The sequence below is a fragment of the Asterias amurensis genome, chromosome 10 (assembly GCF_032118995.1).
Source record: "Asterias amurensis chromosome 10, ASM3211899v1".
Classification (NCBI taxonomy): Eukaryota; Metazoa; Echinodermata; class Asteroidea; order Forcipulatida; family Asteriidae; genus Asterias; species Asterias amurensis.
Genome location: NC_092657.1, coordinates 10,760,805 through 10,784,775, shown reverse-complemented (window position 1 = coordinate 10,784,775; position 23,971 = coordinate 10,760,805). Strand labels below are relative to the sequence as shown.

The window sequence follows — 23,971 nt, the reverse complement described above, 5'->3', positions numbered from 1 at the left end:
GTGAATTTAGTGTGTTAAGTTTCCTGATCAACACAAAATAATCCAATGGTTCCCTTTCGTCAGAATCAGACGCATCATTAATGTCCTTCACAAAGTCATAATTGCCACCGGCCCAGTTCTGGACAACGTGGGGCTTCAGCAACTTAAAATAACACTTGATTGACTTACAAATCCGCACCACTCACGTGAACTCTTTTGACATAGCACACTAATCCGTCCTTATTTAGGCAATTGTCATGCTTGAAACTGTGTGCCTTTTAAGTTTTGGTTCATATCACTTGTCTTCAGTTTGTTTTTGACTACATTTGTGTTTCCAAAACTGACTTGGAATAAGACCAATAACAGTGTTGATAAGGCAAATATTATGTGTTCAGTTTGGTTTTGACCGACTTGGAATAAGACCAATAACGGTGTTGGTAAGGCAAATAGTCTTCTGGGTTAGACAATTAAAGATCTACTCGATTCAGTCAGTTCACTTGGAGACCACTTGGACCCAGCACATGATGATTTCGGTTCTTTGTCTAATTTACACATCAAACATTAGTCTGTGAAGGGCCTTCCGCTTTCTCCCGGAAGCATGAGTTGTCAGGAAGAGTTTCTTCATTTCGTCAGAGCGCTTTATTCATTTTTCGCAACATAAGATCTGCCGGTGCATAGGTAGATAAATACGTTTATTCAATGTTGAAAATAGTATACAGAGTAGTATGGTCAAAAGTATTTAAAGGTGAAACTGTAAAAAAAAAGGCCAACATCTAGGTCATAAGCACAGCTTTTGAACAAACAGAACCCCCCCCCCCCCTGATAAAATAAAATAAAAATGAATAAAAATAAAACAAAAAATATATGTATATAAAAAAAAAACATATAAAAAATAAAATTAAATAAAATATATAAAAATCAGGACACAGGAACAACACTAATAGGTGTAAGGAAAAAAATAAAGCCGTTACTATTTCTACATACAAATTTTACATCGGTCTCTACGTTTTTTGGTAAAAGTTGAAAGAGTACGCAATGATTTAAGAGTCATCCAGACTATTTCAAAATAAGTGCCTAGCTTTGACAACACCAATTTTAAACAACGAGAATCTACGAAAGTTAGCATACAGATTTTTCCTAGCAGTGCTGCGGGTATAACTGGAATGGATGTTTGTTGAGGTTATTGTAAAACTAGAGTTGAAACAAGCAGGTAAAAGATTATTCATATATTTAAACCTACATTTTCGTAAGTTAATATGATAAAGGTCAACGGATTTTCACTGTTTTAAATTATCAAAGAGAGGCCCAGAGTGCTCACAATCGTCAGCTATGGAAATGACCCGAACTGCACGTTTCTGGAGAGTGAGAAGTTTGTTACATTTAGGAGTTGGACTTCCCCATGTCAAAATTGCGTAATTAAGATAAGGTAAAACAAGAGTTGTACAAGGTCGGTAATATGCTACAGGGAAGGACAATTTTTAGCCGACTCATTACACCTACTTTTCTAGATATTTTAACTGTTATATTGCCAATAAGCTTCTTCTATGTCAATATTTCATCAATATGAATTCTCAGAAATTTTCAACTATTGCGTGCTTGGCTTCATCGGCTTGTGCTGCTCTCTGTCTTTTCGTGGCATGTGATTGTGTTACTTTTGAAATGTGAGTATCCTAAAACAAAGCCACTTCCTGGATCGCTACACTTGGGTTTTTTAACACACCCCCGGCAAAGCATGATACTGACGCCATGGACATTTTCCGAGGCATAAACCCAGGGCCATAAGTTGTTCCCAACTCTCTTGGAAACTTCACTTTCTGCTCTTTTTCTCATACCTTTGTGCCTGTGCAAGTTTTTACCTTTCATTTCGCTCTGGAGGCACTTTCGGCTGAGACACCCCATCTAGAAGTTTCCACTTGACTACTCGCATGTAACGACGTTTTATCGGCCACAAATTTGTTTTTCCAAACGTGAGAGTTCGAATTCCCACAAAACACAGCAACTGACAAAAATACATTGTTAAAAATTTAACATGTCCGTCGCACCATAAAAATAGTAGTCAGAAGCTCATCCCTGGCCAACTTACTGAGCGAGACGTTTGGAAACAAGATCTTACTTTAAATCATTGTAACACAGGGATGTGTGGTGTTGAATCCATACGTCATTATAACAAATTCAACACATAATGTTTGTAAGGTATCAGACTGTACAGACATCACTTCCTCGTCCCCACTCGCTCATCCCCGGGCACACAAACGTAATATGGTGTGCGCCCAGATGTATAAGTTGGTGGATATGAGTAAACTGAATAGGAAACGTTGATGCAGCATGCACTGATGGTTTGTACATACTGTAAATAAAAGCTGTGTTGGCAGGGAGTCTTGACAGGTCTGTTCGTTATTTGTGTGCAGATTTGTGTGCAGAAGAAGCCATACAAGAAAAACTCGGTAGTTGCTTCTTCAGCATTGACACCACAATACTATAATCAATGTCTTGTAGGAGCTCTACATCCTCAAACTCGTCATCTTGTTCTTCGTTATGTTGTCTACAAGCAATTGATACATCATGTGATGGAATATGTCTGTAATGTATCAGACTGCACAGACATCACTTCGTCGTCCCCACTCGCTCACGCCCGAGCACACAAACGTAATATATATTCACAGGTTTGTTATTTTGTATATTAGTTGTGATACACGAAGTGTGGGCCTTTGAACAATACTAATAAATAAATTAAAAAAATCATCCCTCTGTCCTGTCCCCACAACTTATTAAATGTCCTAAAAATCTGAAATCGTATTTGTGAAAATGACATGCCAGACTAAAGAGTTTAATTGAAGGGAAACATACTGTTTTAACTTTGAGTATTTGTCCAGTTGCACAAAGAATTGGGACCACCACAGTCAGAGTCATTACCTTATCCGTTTTATGTCTTGGTGCGACATGGGATCAAGCTTTTCCAAACTTGGTACAACAGGTTTTGGAGAAACTTGTACATTTGGAAAACTGCAAATAAAACAAAAATGGGCACAATGTTGTGTCAGAGATGAATACAACTAACGGTGACATTTTGTGAGCCCCAAACTTAAACTGACAAAATGTCTACCTTGAACATGTTAAGTCAAACATGCAATTGTTCGGCCGCTGGTATTTCAAGGTCAGAGTCGGGACCCTCTGTTTCATTTGGGCGCCATGGGTCACTGACCCACATACAGTAAAACATTACTGTTTTACGGTCAACCTTCTGAAATAGGAAGTGATGGGGCTTCGAGTGGTTCCCAATGGCTTTGATGTGAGGGGCCAACCAAGTCTTGACGTCCCACTGATCTGGGCCACTGAGGTGCACCACTTTGATTTGGGGAGTGTACGCGCTCCCTCAGTGAGCTTGTGAAGTTCTAGGACTAAAGGGAATAAGTAATATTCATGATTTTCTGTTCAAGGCACGAGTATCAGTGTCAGTGAATTATCGCAAACTATTTATGTAGGTTGAGTCAACACTTTTCATACAAGTTAATGTTTGGAATTGAAATCTAAGGGAGAAGAGAGCTAGAAACAAAGTTGTACAATTAAGGTGGCCAACAGAACAATGTAGATCATTCGTGCAAACAACAAACTACAAATTTTGGTAGCCCCCCTCATGTTTTACTATAGTTTTATTAGCACACAAGCATATCAAATAATGTATAATTAAACCAATAACACTATCTACACTTAATTGTTGGCTGAAAACTGAACCCATGTTTTAAAAGTCTCAAAACTTTCAGCTACTCAAATGTGGTAGACGTGGTGATGTATAGTGTTAAGTTTTTCAAGGTTTCCATCTTAAAATAAAAAATCTAAATGTAAATAATGGTTATAAGGCTTACTTACTTTCCTATGTTCACAGAATGTTGTATTCCACAGAAAGCTGGTTAATGCTGCCGCTTCCTTAATGGCAAGGCTCCCCTCTATATTTCTGAAATTCTTCAAGTTTACACTTCATCAAGAAATCTTCGATCAAGTACCATGCTTCTTCTCATCAAACCCAAGTCTCAGCACTCGTCGGGAGACAGGTCTTTTTCTTCAGCTGCACCACGCATCTGGAGTTCTCTACCACTTAATTATAGATCTTGTCTTTGTACCACAACATTCAAATCTCTTTTCAAAACTTATCTTATGTCACAGTTTTTCAAGGATTATATTTTGTTTTTCTGTTTTTCTTTGTTTTGTTTTTGTTTGTTGTTGGTTTTTATGCGCCTTGAACACCCAGCAGGGTGGATACGTACGCATTACAAGTCTTATTGTTGTTATTATTATTATTATTCCTTATGAACCATAATGACAAGTCATAATTAGCTGTTTCGTAGCGAAGCGCAGCGAAACAGCTCTTGTTTTTGTTAAAGTTTTTTTTATTATTATTATTATTATTTTTTTTTTTATTTGTCATCTTCAGAAAAATTTCATATAAGTGCTGATTTGCAATGTTCCCAAAGAGCAATTGCAATGAAATTTTCAGGGATGAAAGGTATTGGTGCAATGATCATTGCAAAACAAGGATGTCATTATGACATAATCAGAAGTCATGTGACGTCATCTTAAAGGTGTTGTATTTTAAATGTTTGAAAATTTAAAACAAATCAGCCACAAGAGACCGTAGGTTTCTGTTTGCGGGATTGGGGAGGAATAAATAAGGTCTTCATTTTGTTTCGTGTGCGTGACCTCACATGACCTCTACATCCGGTCGAAACCGGAAGTGGCCCTCTAATTCAAAATTGGAAAAAGATATGAAGTTGCTTTTAACGATGTTAGTGCGTGGCAAGGGTGGGCAGTTAAAAAAAAATACCAATGACGTCACATAATGCAACGGCGCCCTCTAGCGGCAGGTTGAAAACTCGTCAAAATGGACTTTTTGAAGATGTGTGTGGTGAAGTTTTTTGTAATCACTTTTTACACACACGTTAACTGTCAGGCAGCCATCATATGTGTGAAGTTTCAGATCAATGACGTCATTGGGGGTCACGTGACGCGGCCTTAAAGGTGCACTTTTTGAACTCATATAACTCTCTAAGTAATTATGCGATTATGTTGAAACTTGGTAGGTTGTTAGATATTGGCAAGCTCTCGTGAATTGTGAAATGACGTCATAGTGACGTCATCACACGATATTTTATGATTTTTTCAATTTTTGCACCTTTAACGAATAAATTGCTATCCGAACATGGTCTAATCCAATTTTTTTTTTAATAGCCTGGATTAGTCATAACTGCTTTAAAAAAAGAATAAATTTCAAATTCAGTTGACAAAATTTAAATTGTTATTAACGAAACAGCTCTGCATTTGTGCACAAATGCAATCATGTCTAGTTTTTATTTGTCATCTTCAGAAAAATTTCATATAAGTGCTGATTTGCAATGTTCCCGAAGAGCAATTGCAATGAAATTTTCAGGGATGAAAGGTATTGGTGCAATGATCATTGCGAAACAAGGATGTCATTATGACATAATCAGAAGTCACGTGACGTCATCTTAAAGGTGTTGTATTTTAAGTGTTTGAAAATTTATAACAAATCAGCCACAAGAGACCGTAGGTTTCTGTTTGCGGGATTGGGGAGGGATAAATAAGGTCTTCATTTTGTTTCGTGTGCGTGACCTCACATGACCTCTACTTCCGGTCGAAACCGGAAGTGGCCCTCTAATTCAAATTTGGAAAAAGATATGAAGTTGCTTTTAACGATGTTAGTGCGTGGCAAGGGTGGGCAGTTCAAAAAAAATACCAATGACGTCACAAAATGCAACGGCGCCCTCTAGCGGCAGGTTGAAAACTCATCAAAATGGACTTTTTGAAGATGTGTGTGGTGAAGTTTTTTGTAATCACTTCAAATTTTACACACACGTTAACTGTCAAGCAGCCATCATATGTGTGAAGTTTCAGATCAATGACGTCATTGGGGGTCACGTGACGCGGCCTTAAAGGTGCACTTTTTGAACTAATATAACTCTCTAAGTAATTATGCGATTATGTTGAAACTTGGTAGGTTGTTAGATATTGGCAAGCTCTCGTGAATTGTGAAATGACGTCATAGTGACGTCATCACATGATATTTTATGATTTTTTCAATTTTTGCACCTTTAACGAATAAATTGCTATCAGAACATGGTATAATCCAATTTTTTTTTTTTAATAGCCTGTTTTAGTCATAACTGCTTTAAAAAAAGAATAAATTTCAAATTCAGTTGACAAAATTTAAATTGTTATTAACGAAACGGCTCTGCATTTGTGCACAAATGCAATCATGTCTAGTTTTTCTTATATTACATATTAACACATCCCAGCAATTACACAATGTATCACACACATTCCCCTTAAAGATTGATAAAGTTTACTTAGTGCAGACGATTTAAGTGATGAATGTGTTCACTCAAAGTTATGTCTTCTTGAGAACTGTTAGGTCCTGGAATATCCTGTTTAAACAAAATGATAACAATATTAATAACAATCGTAGCTAGAAATGTAGATATTTTTGTTGGTTTCCGGGAGTAAAAAGCCTAGTGTAAAAAACAAATATTGCACCTTGGCTTTGTTCTCAAATTGTTTTAAAAATAATCAAAATTCCAAAATTCAACCTAATAGCCATTAGATCACGCCTTTTCAAAGTATTTTACAGATACTTCCAGTTTAGACAGGTCAAAAAGCCAAGAAAAGGTCGCCAACGTTCATGTTTCCATTTTTGTAAAGTATGTAAAGCCTTTTAGTATGATGTATAGATTGTCAAAATATTGAAAATTTACTTTAACATAAACTTTCAAAGGAGGGTCTGTCATTTTATGGTGCAGTTCTCAACACAAGACATAATAATGCTGCCAAAGAACTTGTTTGTTTAATATGCTTATTATTAAAGAAAATTCATAATAAAAAAGGAAGTTTGACTTGTCAAACTACTTATGTCAGAATATGTGTGTCCCTCCTTCCCAACAGATACTGTTTGTCGCCTCATCATTAAAGAGACACACCGGCCGAATTGGGCTATTTGGGCTACAAAATAGACTAAGAAATGTATTCAGCGGGTTTCCAGGAATGAAGAAGAACAGTCCTTAAAAAAAATTTGCCGTTTCTGAGCATTTTAAAACAGAAACCAAATTTAAATCTTTTTTGTACAAAATTATTAACGAGTAATTGACGAAAAAGATCATGTATTCAAATTATCAATACAAAATGTAAATAATGGTGAAAATCTAACGCAAGGTTTGCATTCAAAGCTTGTTATATGGCCCCACAGCGTGGAGCGATCGGAACGTAAGCCTCGGGGCATATCACGTACCGCATATGCCTTGTCTCATGGGGGGCTGGAGGTGTAATCTCGGGCGCTATGAACTCCCAGCTTGCGGGTCTCGCCGTAAATTAGGAGGGGTTAGGAGCCAGACATCAGAGACCATGTTTGTCATCGTGGGTTTGTCAGTCGGTACGTTTTTCAAGCCCGAGTCGAGCTACGTTTACGTTCTATATGCAGCTACGTTACAGTTCCAAGATATCCAGCTACGCTTATACCTTCCAAAATATGACATTCCAAGCTACACTTACATTCCAAGTTTTGCTTACGTTCCTTCTCAAGATACGCTATATATACAAAAGGTACGCTTTCAATTCTGAGTCAAGTTACACTTACGTTCCATACACAGCTACGTTTACGTTCCAAGATACCCAGCTATGCCTACGTTCCAAGATATGCTTACGTTCCAAAAGATAAGATTACGTTCTAAGCTACACAGCTTCTCAACTATGCTTACAATCTATACGCAGCTACGTTTACGTTCTAAGATACATGCTCACGTTCCAAAAGATATTGTTACGTTCCAAGCTACACAGCTACTCCATATCCATACAATCCATCTACATCATTTAGGTTTGTTACGCTAAAATCAAAAATTACGCTTCAAATCACAAGTCAAGCTGGGCTTGCGATTAAAGATTTGCAGCTATGCCTACATTTCAAAATAGATTCTCACAAGGACGCTTTTGAATCCCTCACGATTACCCCACCCCCACCCCCACCCCCACCCCCTGAGATTATACAATGTTTCACTGTGAAGAACAGGGCCACTCAGTTTCATCTGTTTAGCAGAAAATACTGCTCACAAAATGTCTTTACTATTCAAAAATTTAGTCGGCCACAAGTTCACCAGGAAGTTTGTGCCAGGAATGCTTTATTTACTTGTCACTGTCCCATCATATTCTGGGTTAGTTTTTTGTGTTCTTCCTGACGATCTTTGGATGTACGTCGAAGCACGACTACCTCCATCGTCGAAGGATTTGCTGATCCATATATGCTGGTTGTTTATACTTTATGGATAGACTGGATCCTTATGCTGCATCATAGTAAAACGTTGCTATAAACAAAGCGAAGACTTGACAGTTGTAACGGCTGGAAACACGTTTACGCTGGCCTTTTACCGCGTTTGGGTTTATTAAATCATTTTTCGCTAAGTACATGACATTTTGATGATTTTTTTTTTAAAAACATTATTTATGATTCTACAGCCCTAAACTGCGTACGCGGTGAACCGGTGTGTCCCTAAAGGAACACGTTGCCTGCGATCGGTCGAGTTGGTCTTTCAAAAGTATTTGTACCCGTTTGTTATAAAATGCATATTATTAATGGTTTATTTAAACTGCATAAAAAACAACCAAAAGGTTGTCAGCATTCAAATTTACAAAGTTTTTACAGAATTAAGAAAAATGGAATTAACAAAATCAGGCAAAATCTGATGGGTAGAAAGATCTTGTTAAAGTAGAACACAATGATCCACACAAACTTGCCTTTAAATTGAACGGTGTCCTTTTACATTGACTCCCATAAATGGCCGACCGTGTGAGTTTGTTACATTAAAAGGAAAGTCACGCACTTTAGAGGCAAATTATGTTTGGATCATTGCATTCTACTTTTTAAATGTTATTCCAACCATATGCATTTTATAAACAACGGTTTCAAACCCTTTTTTATAGAAACTCGTCCGATCAAAGGCAACTTGTTCCTATAAGAGAACATACTCAGGAAACCCGGCATGAATTGTCAAAACAAAGAGTAGGTTTGTTAACTTTGATTGTTCACTTGCTTGTGTGGAACAACCAGTTAGGTTTGTGCATACTGATAGCAGTGAACATCCATTAAAATACAGGTTAATTTACAAAAGTAAAAGCTGATTATGGAAACTAGCTTGCTTGAGCTCTTGAAGCTGCATGTGTGACAGCTTGGGGATGCGGAGAGTAGTACAAAATTCTATGGCGTGTTTCCGAAGTGTTGTTTGAAACAGAAAGATGTACACTCCTCGGCAAAGCCTACAGACTACGTAGAATACCATCCATTAAATAGACGATGTGACCTATGTTTACATTCAAACCGCCCTCTGTTGACAAAACATTACATATGTCATGTTTCGCCGGGCACTGAGTTGCGCGGTCAAAGTATGATTGCGTACACTTTCTAGCTGGCTGCCAAAACACAAAGGCTTTGCCCGGCGGTATGTGCGCGAATCATGTTATGGTATTTGTGTGACGTCAGAGGTCATACGTCTATAACATCCTTCAGCCTCAGATCCATAGTCTGGATCCGGCTCTATATCGTAGATAGCATACAATTTAATTCTTCATAATAATCAGAACTTACATGAGTTGCCACAGTTTTTCTTATGATGTTTGGGTTGAATTTTCCCGGCAGTTGTTTTGAGGTCCATGGTTTAAAAAAGCAACATCAAATTAGTTTAGAAAAATGGCATTGAATCATGATTTCAAATTGACACTTGAAAGAAAATCATGGTGGTCAACAGGCATGACTCAGTACCACATTTCACAGTTTTTATATCAATGCTTTTTGTACAGTGTCAATAAAATTGATAACAATAGGTTGTCTTGTCAGCCCTGCGAGAAAAATATTGGAAGAAGAAACACCTATATAGGACTCTTCCTCTGTACACAGAAACAGAGCCTTAACTATTAAGGCCCTTTATTCTGGGGAGGTAAATTTGTAAAGCTTCATAAATAAAATCTTACCTGCAACAAGGCACTAACTGCAACAGATTACATTTTTCTGTGGTGGGTTTTGGTCCATGTCCTCACAAATCCGTCATTTTCGTGAAATAATGCAGCTCCCAACATTACAACTCCCATTTTGATTGTTTTCTCACAGCGTTGTACACAACTGTTTGTTGCCGTGTGTACGCGTATACATTTGCGTGCAAGATGGGTGATTTGTGCGTCTTCGTACCACCCCTGTTTGCAATGCGTAAAAAGACGACATACAATTTTATGCATGCGAGAGATTTTAGGCGAGGTTAACCAAAATGAATATGTATGAAGGGTGACCTCTAGTGTATGTTTACCTTGATAAAGCAATCTAACAAGGCAAAATTGCCGATGAATATTCATAGCTTAGCCCACAATATTGAACAATTACGATTGTGGAAAATCTCTAGTTTATCATAGTATGTCAAAAAATCGTTTGCTAGGTTTTTGCGTTGGGGAAATTTGATGCAAAAGTGAGCACAGCGTAACCAATGATGCCTAGCCAAATCTTGGTTTTGGGCGGAATGTGCAGCTGTATTTATGAGTGAAGGTAAGTTTTCCATTGTTTTTCAAAACGATCTTTATTTTATTAAGATCACACTCTACCAATAAATCACATGTTTAAAGGAGCAAACCCCTGCCAATAGTTTTTAAACAGGTATTTCCAAGCAGGTTTTTGACGTTTTTGCACGGAACTTCGCGATGTCAACAAGAATTGTGTGCGGGATGGGCCTGCCCAGTGGGCACACATAGTTATTTCAACGTTTAATATTGGTTTATTTTGTGTCGCATCGTTGAAGTACCATAAATCAACGTCGTTTCAACGTCACATTTGCGACGTTGATTTTAGGTTGTTCTTTAACGTTGCATAAACGTCGGATAAAGGTTGTTTTGGGGTCGCGACAATAACGACCAAAATTCAACGTTGATCCAACATCAGTTTGCCAACGGATGCCAATTGATCAGATGTATCAATGTTATGTTTTTGACGTTAGTACAACGTTGGATAAAGGTTGTTTTTGCATCGGGATAATAACCAAACATCGACGTTGATCCAACATCAGTCTGTTAACGTTGTATCAACATAATGTTTTGGCCGTAAGTACAACGTTGAATAAAGGTTGTTTTTGCATCGGGTAATAACAACCAAGTATCAACTTTGATCCAACATCAGTCTCCAACGTTGTATCAATGTAATTTGTTTGACGTAAGTACAACGTTAGATATAGGTTGTTTTTGCGTTGGGATAATAACAGCCAAAAATCGACGTTGAGTCTGCTAACGTGTATCGACGTAATAATTTTTGATGTATGTGACTAGAATATTTAGGGATCCTGGTCTACATATATACAAGACATACAGTGTGTATAGATGTATAGACCTTCAAAGGTTGTAGTCATGTATTGAGTTAGTATGAATATTAAAGTACATGTAAATAACAGAGTGCTAGTATGTAGTATTAACTTACACTAATGATAATTACATGAAATAAGTAAATAATTAATTAATTAACTAGGTAAATAAAGAGCCATTGTTTCTACATTGTGATGGAAACGTTGTTTGTCATCGGCATTTCAACGTTGAAACAATCTGCAAATCCAACTATTATTGAACATTGTTTCAACGTCTAAACTTGACATTGAAACAACATGGTTATTTTAACGTTGTTTTTACGTCGGCATTTCAACGTTAAATCGACTTGCAAATCCAACCATTACTCAACGTTGTTTCAACATAGAAACTTAACGATAAAACAACGTATAAATGCCGAAATTGAAACAAAGGTAATATTCCCACGTTGTTTCCACATCGGCATTTCAACGTTAAAACGATTTGCAAATCCAACTATTATTCAACGTTACTTCAACGTCGGGGTATGACGTTGTTACAACGTTATTTCAACGCATTTTGCCCACTGGGCGGGTTACGCGCAGCATTGAACGGGGGGATTGTCTAACTCGTAAGTCAGTCATGTCATCAGTCGGTGTTAAAGAGGGGAGGTCTAAATCAACACAGATTATTAAAAGTATGATGCTGTAGATTTGTTTTTTATTACTAAACTTTGTTGTTTAATTTCTTGGAACATTGTTAGAACTGACTAACGTCAGATAAACACACATATAGCGAATAGAGCATGATTTTTATTCATTCATTTATTTATTTTCTTATTTATTTTAATGGGGGGTCAGTGATTACAAAAATTCATGTGATCACGTCATCATGACGTCATTAAATATTTCAAGAGAACTTGTCAAAATCCAACAACCTACCAAGTTTCAACATGAACGCATAATTACTTAGGGAGTTAAGTTAGTTCAAAAAGTGCACCTTTGAGGACACAAAAGTGGTTACAAAAAACTTCACCACAGACATCTTAAAAAAAATCCAATTTGAAGAGTTTTAACCTGCCGCTAGAGGGCGCTGTTGCAATTTGTGACGTCATCAATCATTTTTTTGAACTGCCCACCCTTGCCAGACACTGACGTCTTTGGAAAGCAACTTCATAACTTTCATCACTACTGAGTTACAGGGCACTTTCGGTTTCGGCCAGTTTCGACCAGAAGTAGAGGTCACGTGAGGTGACGCTAAGAAACAAAATGAAGACCTTATTTATCCCTATCAAATCACGCACACAGAAACCAACGGTCTCTTTTGGTTGATTTGATATAGATTTTCAAACATGTAACATAAAACACCTTTAAAAAAATCATTAAAAAAATTATATGACGTCATCATGACGTCATTTCACAAACCACAAGAACTTGCCAGTATCTAACAATCTACAAAGTTTCAACACAATCGCGTCCTTACTTTGAAAGTTACAGGACCCCCGATGACGTCATTGTCACTTCACACGCCTGCCTGACCGTAATGTGTGTGTAAAATTTAAAGTGATTACAGAAAACTTAACCACAGACATGTTCATAAAAGTCCATTTTTAAGAGTTTTCAACTTGCCGCTGGAGGGCGCTGTTGCAATTTGGGACTCCATCAATATTTGTTTTAAACTGCCCAACCTTGCTTCATAACTTCTACCACTTTTTAATTAAAGGGACACTTTCTGTTTCGACCGGAAGTAGAGGTCATGTGAGGTCACGTACACGAAACTGAACGAAGACACCTAATTTATCCCCACCAATCCCGCTAACAGATCCCTACGGTCTGTTATAGCCGATTTGTTAAAGATTTTCAAACATTTAAAACACAAAACATTTAAGATGACGTCACGTGACTTATGATTAAAACAATTTTGGTAATTTTCAACTGAGTTTGGATTGTTGTTGTGTTATGGCACTATGTGGCATAAAAATTGTAAATAAAAATTGTAAAACGTTGGATTATACCTTGTTCACGTAGCCATTTATGTGTTAAGGTGCAAATACAAAAAAATGATCATAAACAAATCATGTGTGATGACGTCATCATAATTTCATTTCACAATATTCACGAGAACTTGCCAATATCTAACAGTTTACTAAGTTTCAATACACAATCGCAGTATTACTTCGACCGATGTAAGTTTGTCTAGGTTAAATCAAAGATGGACTAGACCTGTAGGTAGTTTAAATATTATTTGACGATAGTGTGTAGTTTTCAATAAGAGAATGTTGTGAAAATACACTTCACATGTGAACAAATAGTCTTCTTAGGAGAAGAGAACTATTAGGACAGCAATTCCAGCATGTGTATGTTAGGTGATGTCTATTATGTTCATCTCTGCCCCCAAAGTTACGTCTTTTTGGTCTAGTGCCCTCTCATGTTGCCTTTTCGCCAATAACTTTTCGAACCACTCCGTAGAAAGTGTCTCCTTTTTTCCCCTTGAATGCCGTTATTGTAGATTAATTTTCAATAAATGTTGTTCATTTAGGGTGTACTTTTTAGACCTGTTTTCCTGCCGTATCTCCTTTAGAGCCTCTTAAATATTTCTCTCATTTACGTAGTTTTCGTTCCTTTTGTTCCCTTGATTTATCATTTTTGTGTCAAGGCCATTGTAATTAAGTTGTTGGGTAGTTTAGTGAACTAGCTGTCCAGGCCCCCTTGCTTAGGGATGTTTACTCTTCAGGAAGTTTTAGGGCCTTTTTTTGTGGTTGTATAACTAGCTGTCCAGGCCCCCTTGCTTAGGGATGTTTACTCTTCAGGAAGTTTTAGGGCCTTTTTTGTGGTTGAATAACTACGCTAGTTGAGTTTAGGACTTAGTTTTTGTGTATAGCAGGGCTTGCCTAAACACTTACACTCGCCATGAATATTCATGAGCTCGTTTCCTTATTTGGGCCTTGCCTGCTTTTGACTGGAGGGCGTTCACTCGCGGTGTGTTTTTGGTGCATTAAATAATATATGCATTGTTGTGTACTTTTAGGTTGAAGATGACGAGAAGTGTAGTGTTTTGAGCAGAGGTTGATAAAGTTGAGGACATCTTGAGCCCACAAGAGAACAGTTCTTTTTACCGTTTTGTGGTACACTACACATTGGTTATCTGTTTGGAGTAGAGGGCGCCCCGGCTCCCCAAGTCCTTCACAATGTCCTTATAACGTTATTATTTAATGTTAATGAATGCTTATCATTTTCGATTCGCAATGTTTTATCAAATACAAAATTATGAACTAAACAAGTGGCAGTGGATGTATTTTATTTTAAATTTTTTCCAATTGAAAGTTGCAGAGAACAAATGACGAAGTGGTTGTGTGAACAGTCTAAGTTATCTTTGTAGATGTGTTTTTTCTTGTTGGAAATGTTTTGAGTACCAATACGTAAAATAATTGGGAAGTACTTGAAATAACAATGTTTATATAGTGTGCTAGGTGTTGCAAAAGGGCGCTGTTGCAATTGAGGCTTTTAACCAGCGATCTATAGGTGTGAAATGGTGATAGATGATCGGGTTGGAACATCAGGAAACTTTTGGAACTGTTGTGAAAATTATCGAGAAGTTTTAGAGTTGCTGTTGATTTAGTGTAGCCTATGTTATCATGAAGTTAGTAAGTAGTCGGTGTACGGCAATTATTGGCTATATTCACAAGGGCATGGATGATAAGTAATGGAAATCTTGGTCGAGGTATTGTGTTATAGAAATATGTAAACGTTTGACCTCGACATTATGGTGTGTTCTATCATCTGGATTTGAAAATTGAAGTAGTTGTCTCAGTCTTTTTGAATAGTTTGATATGGAAGTGGTTTTACAGACGAATGATCATATGTTGTTATGAATGGCCTCAGTAATATCTTTAGAAGTTCTTTTCCCCATTTGCTAGGGCAGTAATTAACTTCCAGATGTTTTCATCATTGGCCATGAATTGTTATGTTAATTGTCTTAAATAGAAATTGATGGAAAGTAGTGAGTATATAATCGTGTTATTGATATCAACATTTGTAATTTGTATAAAATGTAGGTTTAATTATAAGAAAATGTTGTAGTTGTTGGAAATGTTTAATAAAGGTAACTTAGCAATGTGGTTAGATGAATGTTATTTTTGGTTAGGGGCAACTGAGGCGTATGCTTTTGGTATCGTCTTGTATTAGTCAGGTGGATAAATGTGTCTTTTATTAGTTAAATTAATTGAAAATTTAGAAAAATAAATATAAACACACGAATGAAGAAAAACACAGGGAAAGTAAAGGCATTATTAAGGTAATGAAATGATTGTTTATTGATTCGAATTTATGAAACAAATTTACAGTTAACAGTGTAGGCGTAAAGGCGTGGTCACACAGGTTCCGGCAATGAGAATGGACACGAGAACGGAATGAAATCGATCATATTGATGCATCGATTTTTTGCGGTGTCTCCATTTTGGGCGCGGAGTAATTTAACCGCACAAGGTTGTTCAAATGTGTCTGTTTTTCTTGTTGTCGGTGCCTGTGTGACGTGGTCTGTAGACAAAAAATTGAAGCAACTTTTAAAAAGAAAGTTGTCGGGAACATTATAATTTTTTCTACTCGGCTTGATTTCAGTTGAAGTATTTGTTTGTTAACTACTTAACAGAGTGAAATGCACCTGATTGGGTTTGCATTGTTATTTTGTTTATACAATATCGTAAATATGATTGGTTCGAGTTGAAATATTTGGAAGATCCTTAGTCAACTGGGAAGTTGGGGATGACATTATGTAGTTCAAGTCAGTTGCTTGTAATTTACTTATAAATTATGTATGTTTAATTTTTGTTATGTAAACATTACCTTTTGTATAGACGTTGAAAGGCAGTGGACACTATTGGTAATTACTTGAAATAATTATCAGCACAAGACTTTACTTGGTAACGAGTATCGTAGAGACGTTGTTCGTACGGATCATTTTGAGAAACAGCTTCGTGGGAGTGACTTTGTGTAGAGAAAGAAGTATTTTCCACGACTATGCTTTCGAGATCAATAGTTTGAAATGTTTTCTCGTAATAAAGCGTCTGAAAACAAACTACTTCGTGTGGCATGTTTTTGTCTACTTTTGTTATTTTTCAATTCTGACGACCAATTAAGCTGAAATCAGTTAGGAGAGTGGTTTTTAACATAACCAATAGTGTCTAGAGTCTTATAGAAAACAAAACTTTAAGTAAGTAAACAGTGAAGTTTTACGCCGCTTCTCTTTCTTTTTTTGAAGAACCCAGACGCTAAACATGTTTTTACTCGGCCTTATTTGTTTATTACTTGGCCTTATGGAAATTAAAAGAGCTAAACAGTGTTAAACATAGAGCTCTAATATTTACTTCTTGGCAAGTTTGGCCTTGAGTTCGGCAGAAGTTTAGGGGTGCTATGCTACTTTCCAGCAGTAGTGGGTAGTTGTGCGGGGTTTGGTTCTGTTGCTGTGCTTGGCGGTGAAGATGTTGTTTGTTGAGTGTTGGTTGTTGGTGGTACGTCAACACAGAGGCCGATGATAGTTGCTGCCCTAATACTAAATGTGAAGATTTGTTGTCCCTCGAGGCCCGTCTTGATACCTGTGGCAGGTCCCCAAAATCTGACTTGCTAGGTCCTTACTCATGTGCAGGCTCAGCATGGTGTCCTGTGACTCGCACAGTAGAATAATGTTCTGGTCTGTTGCGCCTTCTACTGTGAAAACTTCCACATTTTTGGTTTCTTGTTCTTTGAGAATCTGTTTAGGAATATTGAGAAATGATGGCAGTATTGAGTTATCATTGATAAAAAAAGAAATTGTATTGGTGTGTTGTAAGGCTGTTTGAGGTTTAAAGATGGCAACCTGCATCCAAATTGAATTGTATATAATGTACAGTGAAACAGCTTTCCTTTTTCAAACAAACACAATATTAATTATTTTATTCAGAAGATAGCAAGCAACCTTTGTCTATTTGAAATATAAGTAGTATTTGGATAAAATATGACCAAAATGTGGTACGTAGCTGAATGTTTTTGTTTTGTGTAGTTGATAGTGACATCGCCTGCAGATAGTGGGTTTTTTTTCGGAGACATGTTAGACCAAGGGATGATCGCTAGAATTGTTCAATACCGTAGTCCCCACTTTTGGACCACGCGATTTTTGTATGTAGGTATGAAATAAAATATAGAAAATTTATTACTTGCTGTTGCTTGCATCTCGAAAAGAAACAATTATGGCGACAAATAGTGATCTAAAAATCCTCGGAAGCCTGCGATGTGGGAGACGTCATTTGAAGCATTATCGTGTTTCGTTCCCACACTGTGCCGTTATAACATACAGTGTAATTATTCAAACCCCTAAATAAAAGGATGCCGATTTACAGGCTCGTTCGACAAAGTTATAAGTTATCACACAAGCGCGAGTGGGAAATAAGAACAAAATAGTGCGTCTGCGTCCCACAACTCGGCCGCGCGTGTGATAATAAAAAAATTAACACACGCACGTAGTAGCAACGAAACACAAAATATTGGCAACTTGAACTTGATGTTTAATGAATACAAATTATGGGTTTTTGTTGTGGGCCTTTGCATGTAATCCGACAGAAAAGGGGAAATTTACTTCGTTCACATTAAACACTTGGAAAATGTTCTTTCACTGCCGTGAACAATTGATCAATAGTCCCAGTGATTACAGAGGTTGTCAAAAATACTGTTTTTGACCTAAAATGACCCCAAAATTGGTCTGTTCACGAACTGTGCAATAAAGCTTAGCAACTACCAAGTTCGGATTCAGTACCATTGAAAACCCTTGTGCGTCAAATTCCATGCGGTCCGGAGATGGGGACCACGGAACCCCCAAAATAGGCCCCTTTTCAATACCCATCACATGGTCTATGTGGGTAATTTTGATTTTGTCTCCTGATTTAATTGGGCTTTTGGAGTGTTCGTTTCAAAGAGCCAGTTGCATTTCTCCTGTTTAGTCTTGGACTTGAATGTTTCGTACCATCACCTTTGTTGGGCTGACTTCATTTGGTACCCATCCTTTGGTTGAAACAAAGAATTAAAGATAATATCACAAAACTGTAGGTAGTTGTGTTTGGATACATATTTGTTTTGATTTAATCTGGCTTTTTTACCCTGGTTGGTATGAACTAAGTTTTATGGGTAGTGAAATGAAAAAGAGTTAGTAGGTTTAATAGTCGATGCAACATTATTATCATAGATAATGAGTTATAGTAGTGGCGAGTTAGTATTTTGGGTTTTCTGACAATACATTGTACACGTAAGTTTTAGTTTAGTAATAGGGGCAATTCCACGGTAACTCGCGTTACATTTAAGGGGTAGTTCCATTAATGTTTGGGCTGGTATTCTTTTATTTTGAGGTCAGATAAGTAGAATTTCTCAGAGGAATACTAATGGAGTTATGACTAACAACCCCCCTCAAAAACAATTCTAAAACACTGTTCGTCTTTTTAATTTTCGGTAACTCATGTTTCTTAAAAAGGACATAGCATAAAAAACTTCAGCTATGTTTTCAAATTCTCCTCAAACTGGGCAACCCTGATTAAAACTTTTCTGTGTTTCTATGACATAGGCACGTTTGATGCACGATTACATTCAAATAATAACAAAACAATTGATAACCAATACCGAGAGGACCTCATGTCGGTAACTCGCGTTACGGTAACTTCGTGTTCACGAAGGGACAATATTGTAAAAAATCAATAAAAACTCATTTTGATTTTTTTTGGTGGTTTCGAATTAGTTTAACGGTATCTAACAATTCTCTAAATTATAGACTTAAAAGTCGTCTAGTTTCTTAGATATGCTAAGATGGTGAAGGACAAAAACCTCAAGATCCTTGATTTGCGTTTTCACGAACAGTTTCCTTTCTGTGCGTTAAAGACACGGCTGGCACAGCGCCAAAAAGGAGTGCTCCGGTGTATACCTGTGACCTACATTGTTTTACGCGCGCGCGCCCCAAACGGGCACAAATGGCCACAACTTGTGTTTTCGTTTTCACGAACAGCCACTTTGGGTATTGCTCTAACGCTTGGAAATGTCCCCTAGCACAGCAAAAAAGTAGGAGATCCGGCTTTTGCGTTTTCACAAACAGCAACACGACGCGCTGCACACAGACCACATTTGGTAGTTTTCACGAAGAGGCACTTTTGTTAATTGAATAATTACTCATTAATTAAACCATTATAAACAAAGTTGGAAACAGATTTGTATGATTTAGGATCTCTATTTTCCTGATATGTAAAAATTTCAAAGATTTAACATCGAAAAGTTTACGAACCAGTGATTTCAAAATTAGCTTAACTTCAAACGCGATTTTCTTCAAACATACATTTTGGGCTGCAGGGGACAAATTGTCCCTTCGTGAAAACGGTGACGATATGTACATCATGTGTAAAGTCTCAAAAGTTGGTTGAAAACTTGTAGTGGCAGCTATCGTTGGCTATGTCTGGCTTCCTAAGCTTCACCATCATACTGCGGAGCTGATAGAAGATGACGTCCCTTGGAAAAGGCAATTTCCGTTTATTTCCTGCTGGCTCCATCACTGAGACCCGAAAGTCATTGTCTTCTCAAATTGCAACGACTTTTCCTGGGAAAAGGATGTCCTCATAATTCACAGCATACCAGTCCCCAACCTGAAACAACGCGTCAACCACCCTAAGAAACGCTTTCAGCCAGTGCCCCTATGGACACTAACGCGATGGATTACACGGTCCTCGAACCTTCAACTGACGGCTGTGAGAATGTGTTGGTGGTCACGGACATCTTCACCAAATATGTTTGGGCTTTACCAACAAAGAACCAGAAGGCCTGCACAGTAGCCAGAGCCTTGGTGAAACATTGTCTTGCTCCCATTTGGCTGCCCTCTGCGTCTGCACTCAGATTGTGGGAGAAACTTCTAATCCAAAATCATGAGGGAGTTGTGTGAGCTTTATGGAGTACAGCGTAGTCATACCATCCCCCTATCATCCGGCTGGTAATGGCCAATGCGAAAGATTCAACAGGACAATGCATAAAATGTTGGCTTCCTTACCAGATAAGAAGAAGAGGTGGACTGCTCACCTGCAAACACTTGTGTTTGCCTACAATGGCTAAATTTTTTCAACAACTGGTGTTGATCCCTTTTTTCTTATGTTCGGGAGGAATGCTTGATTTCCTCATAGTACAATCTTAGGCGTGGAAGCCTCACACCCACAAAGGCAGGAATTCCAATCTTATCTTCGTGAACATCAGAAGTCTCTCAGTGTTGCACGCACAATGGCTTTAAAGAGGATGGAACAGGCTGCTGTTGCCAGAAGGGCTATCCATGCCAAGAAAGTGTTTGAGCGACTACTTGGAGTTGGCCAATATGTTCTTGTGCACCGCCATGCTCACAAGGGCCGAGCTAAGATCCAAGACTTTTGGGATGAGAGGCCTTATCTTGTCACCAAGTGGCCCTTTGTTAATCAACCAGTCTATGTGGTTGGCAATCGCTAAGGAAAAGAGAGGATCCTACACCGGTGCTCATCGAACTTTGTCCATGGATGCCGGAGGGCAATCCTTCTTTATCAGATGAGAGTGATGACACCACAGATGAGTCCACCGATTTAGAGTCCCAATCTCATATCGGCTACTTATTGAAGCAGAGAGAAGTCGAGCAGACTTCTGGTGATGATCCAGATGGTGTTGCTGAGAAAGGGTCCAGTGTTGGTCCTGCAGTTGCAGGTAGCAGATCAACTCGCTATCCAGTGAGAAGCTGTCGTTGGAACGTCATATTTTGGAAGGTATAAGCGTAGCTGGATATCTTGGAATGTAAACGTAGCTGCATATGGAGCGTAAGCGTAGCTTGACTCGGGCTTGAAAAACGTACCTTTTTATATTATAGCGTAACCTGAAGGAACGTAAGCATAGCTGAGTAGCTGCGTAGCCTGGAACGTAACCAAATAATACCTCAACAATCTCAAAAATAACACTTCATTCACAAAATTTAAAAATATTTTTTTGACAAAATTATGCTTTGAGGGAATTTTTATTATCATGTTGTTCAACAGTTTAAACAAAATTATTTTTCCCCTGTTCTTTTTTCGATCGGGGGCTCCGGTTTTTTTAATCCGTTTTTTAAGCTACACAATAACACTGTCAATATAACAAAATGCGGTATTCCTACGTTTTGACATCATCAATCATTTTTTATTGTTTCCTGAAAACAGGAAAAAGCAAAAAGAAATTAGGAGCCATGAAACAAAACAGAGTATAACATTGGAACGTTGCGATCATAAGAAATAACGGATTTGACACGAGGTATACCGACTGACAAACCCACGATGACAAACATGTACTCTGATGTCTGGCTCTCGGTCCCTCCCAAGCTCACGGCGAGACCCGCAAGCTGGGAGTTCATAGCGCCCGGGATTACACCTCCAGCCCCCCACGAGACAGGGCATGTGCGGTACGTGATATGCCCCGAGGCTTACGTTCCAATTGCTACACGCTGTGGGGCCATATAACAAGCTTCCGTAACACGGATTCTTTGAATACGTATCTTACGTTAGATTTTTCACCATTATTTACATTTTGTAGCGATAATCTGAATACATGATCTTTTTCGTCAATTACTCGTTAATAATTTTGTAAAAAAAAAAATAAATATGGTTTGGTAAGTTACTTTTAGACGGCTGGAAGTAAAACTAGCCCGGAAGGTCACGTGATTGCTTTGGGGACATTAATTATCACAAATAGTCAATTTAACAGATTAGTTTAAAGTTTCTCACTTGAGGCTATCTGTATTCAAGTCACGCGTCCTAAAAAACCAAGTACAGAAGTGTGTAGAAGAACCCTTCAGCGTCGAAATGCGTGGTCATTCAAGTTATCAGTTACACCAAATTCTGATAACAACTCCCAGAGATGAGCTGCAAAGTGTGCTGCAGGATATGCAGTTGAAGTCCTTCATCCCACTTCTTGAGGAACTTGCACTGAAAGCCTCTTTGAGAATGTCCTTGGCTTCCCTTTGAGAACTGAAAATGTTAGAATAAGATTTCATTTCATTTCACACTGTGACTGTGCACATGGGAAAATATTAAACCTTCTAATAACATAACATTATACTCGTTCCTATAAGAGTATTAAAACAATATTTTTCTTTAACCTTTAGGTGGTTGAGAAAGTACAATGTCGTAATGGAGAACGAACAAGCAAGTAGAAAGATCGGCGAAATGTGCGTGTCTCAAGAGACCCTAAAAGGAGACATGATGCCATTTCTCTTTCACGAGAAGGATTCTATTGTGACCAAGCAAGCTCCATGGGTGTACATCATTGATTTGCATAAACACACAATGAACATTTTGGACGATTACGAAAGGTAATTTAGTTGAAATTAATCTCAGAGATAAAAATAACTTGTTTCTAATTATAACCAAAACAGGCCTATATAACTAAACTGATATACCAATTACATAGGAGCTTGGTGAAAGTATCGCCAAAGAACATGCAAATTCCCCACAAGGTGCAGCTGGTCTCGGAAATGGCCCCTTTGCACTGTATGTCGCACAACTTGCAGAGGTTTCTAAGGCTGAACAAAGATGTCAGGAAATCCACGGTAAGATGAGAGAGTTGCAAGACCAGTTGGCATTGGTTGCACTCGTTAATGAAAACATTCACGTGTGGTTCCAAGACCATTAGTGTTGCGCGGTCACACACAACCTACGTTCCGATCTATGCACGGCAAAAACTGTACACGCTTGCAATGAACGAACGCGAGCGGGTTTTTTCACCATGTCTGTGCTCACCAAGGTCTTGGATATTTGCAACTTGAAGGCGTGGCCAGACTACGTAAATGACTTTTTATGTATGCAATATTCATATCACGTGACGAATTGAAGATGACTATTCAAATTAGATCGAGTCAAAGGTTAATATGATCGGCGCTCCATTTTTAACAATCTTTGCTAAAAGTGATTCCGTGGTCATTAGGCCTATTAAAAGGAAAACAATGAAATTTCAAGTATTTTAGACTACCTATTCAGATTATGCATATAGGTGACGATTTGAAGTTGTAAATATTGGTAAAAAATCGAACGTAAGATTAGCATTCAGAGAGTCCGTGAAACGGATGCTTGTATGGCCCCACGGCGCGGAGCAATCGGAACGAAAGCCTTGTGGAATGTCACGTACCGCATGCCGTGTCTCGTAGGGGTTGGAGGTGTTAAATCCCGGGCGCTATGAACTCCCAGCTTGCGGGTGTCGAATCCGTTGTTTCTTACGATCGCAACGTTCCAATATGCTCCATTTTGTTTCATGGCCCCCTAATTTATTTTTGTTATGAGTTTTCAGGTAATGTTGATGATGTCAAAACGTCACATAAAATAAAGATGAAATAAAAATAATGACAAAACAAAATTCCCTCAAAGCATCGATTTGTCAAACACAGCATTACTTTTCAATTCTTTGAATGAAGAGTTATTTTTGAGGTAATGACTTTATTGGGCAACTAGTGGAATTTATGACCGGACTATAGTCACCTCAAATAACTGCGACTTCGATATTAGTCGCGAAACAAACTCACGTTGCCCCAGATGCATCAGGACATATTGTTTGCCAAAGGGGCATCTGAAATGATTGAAATATTGTGTCACTGACGTCTGCAT

The 23,971-nt window shown here is 38.0% G+C and overlaps 1 protein-coding gene across 1 annotated transcript; it reads right to left on the bottom strand.

Annotated features, from left to right (window-relative positions):
• Positions 1-22,197: 22,197 nt before the first annotated feature.
• Positions 22,198-23,003, bottom strand: LOC139942660 (uncharacterized). Its single transcript, XM_071939484.1, has 2 exons — positions 22,774-23,003; positions 22,198-22,342 (listed from the first exon to the last, which is right to left on the bottom strand). Exons 1-2 carry the CDS (start codon positions 23,001-23,003, stop codon positions 22,198-22,200), a joined length of 375 nt encoding a protein of 124 aa, XP_071795585.1.
• Positions 23,004-23,971: the final 968 nt, after the last annotated feature.

Excerpts from the sequence above, each read along its gene's own strand:
- LOC139942660 (XM_071939484.1), bottom strand. The coding sequence starts at position 23,003 with ATGGTCTTGGAACCACACGTGAATGTTTTCATTAACGAGTGCAACCAA. Across the intron at positions 22,343-22,773 it reads ACCAAGCTCCTATGTAATTG|TTCTCAAAGGGAAGCCAAGG; the intron begins GTATATCAGTTT and ends TAACATTTTCAG.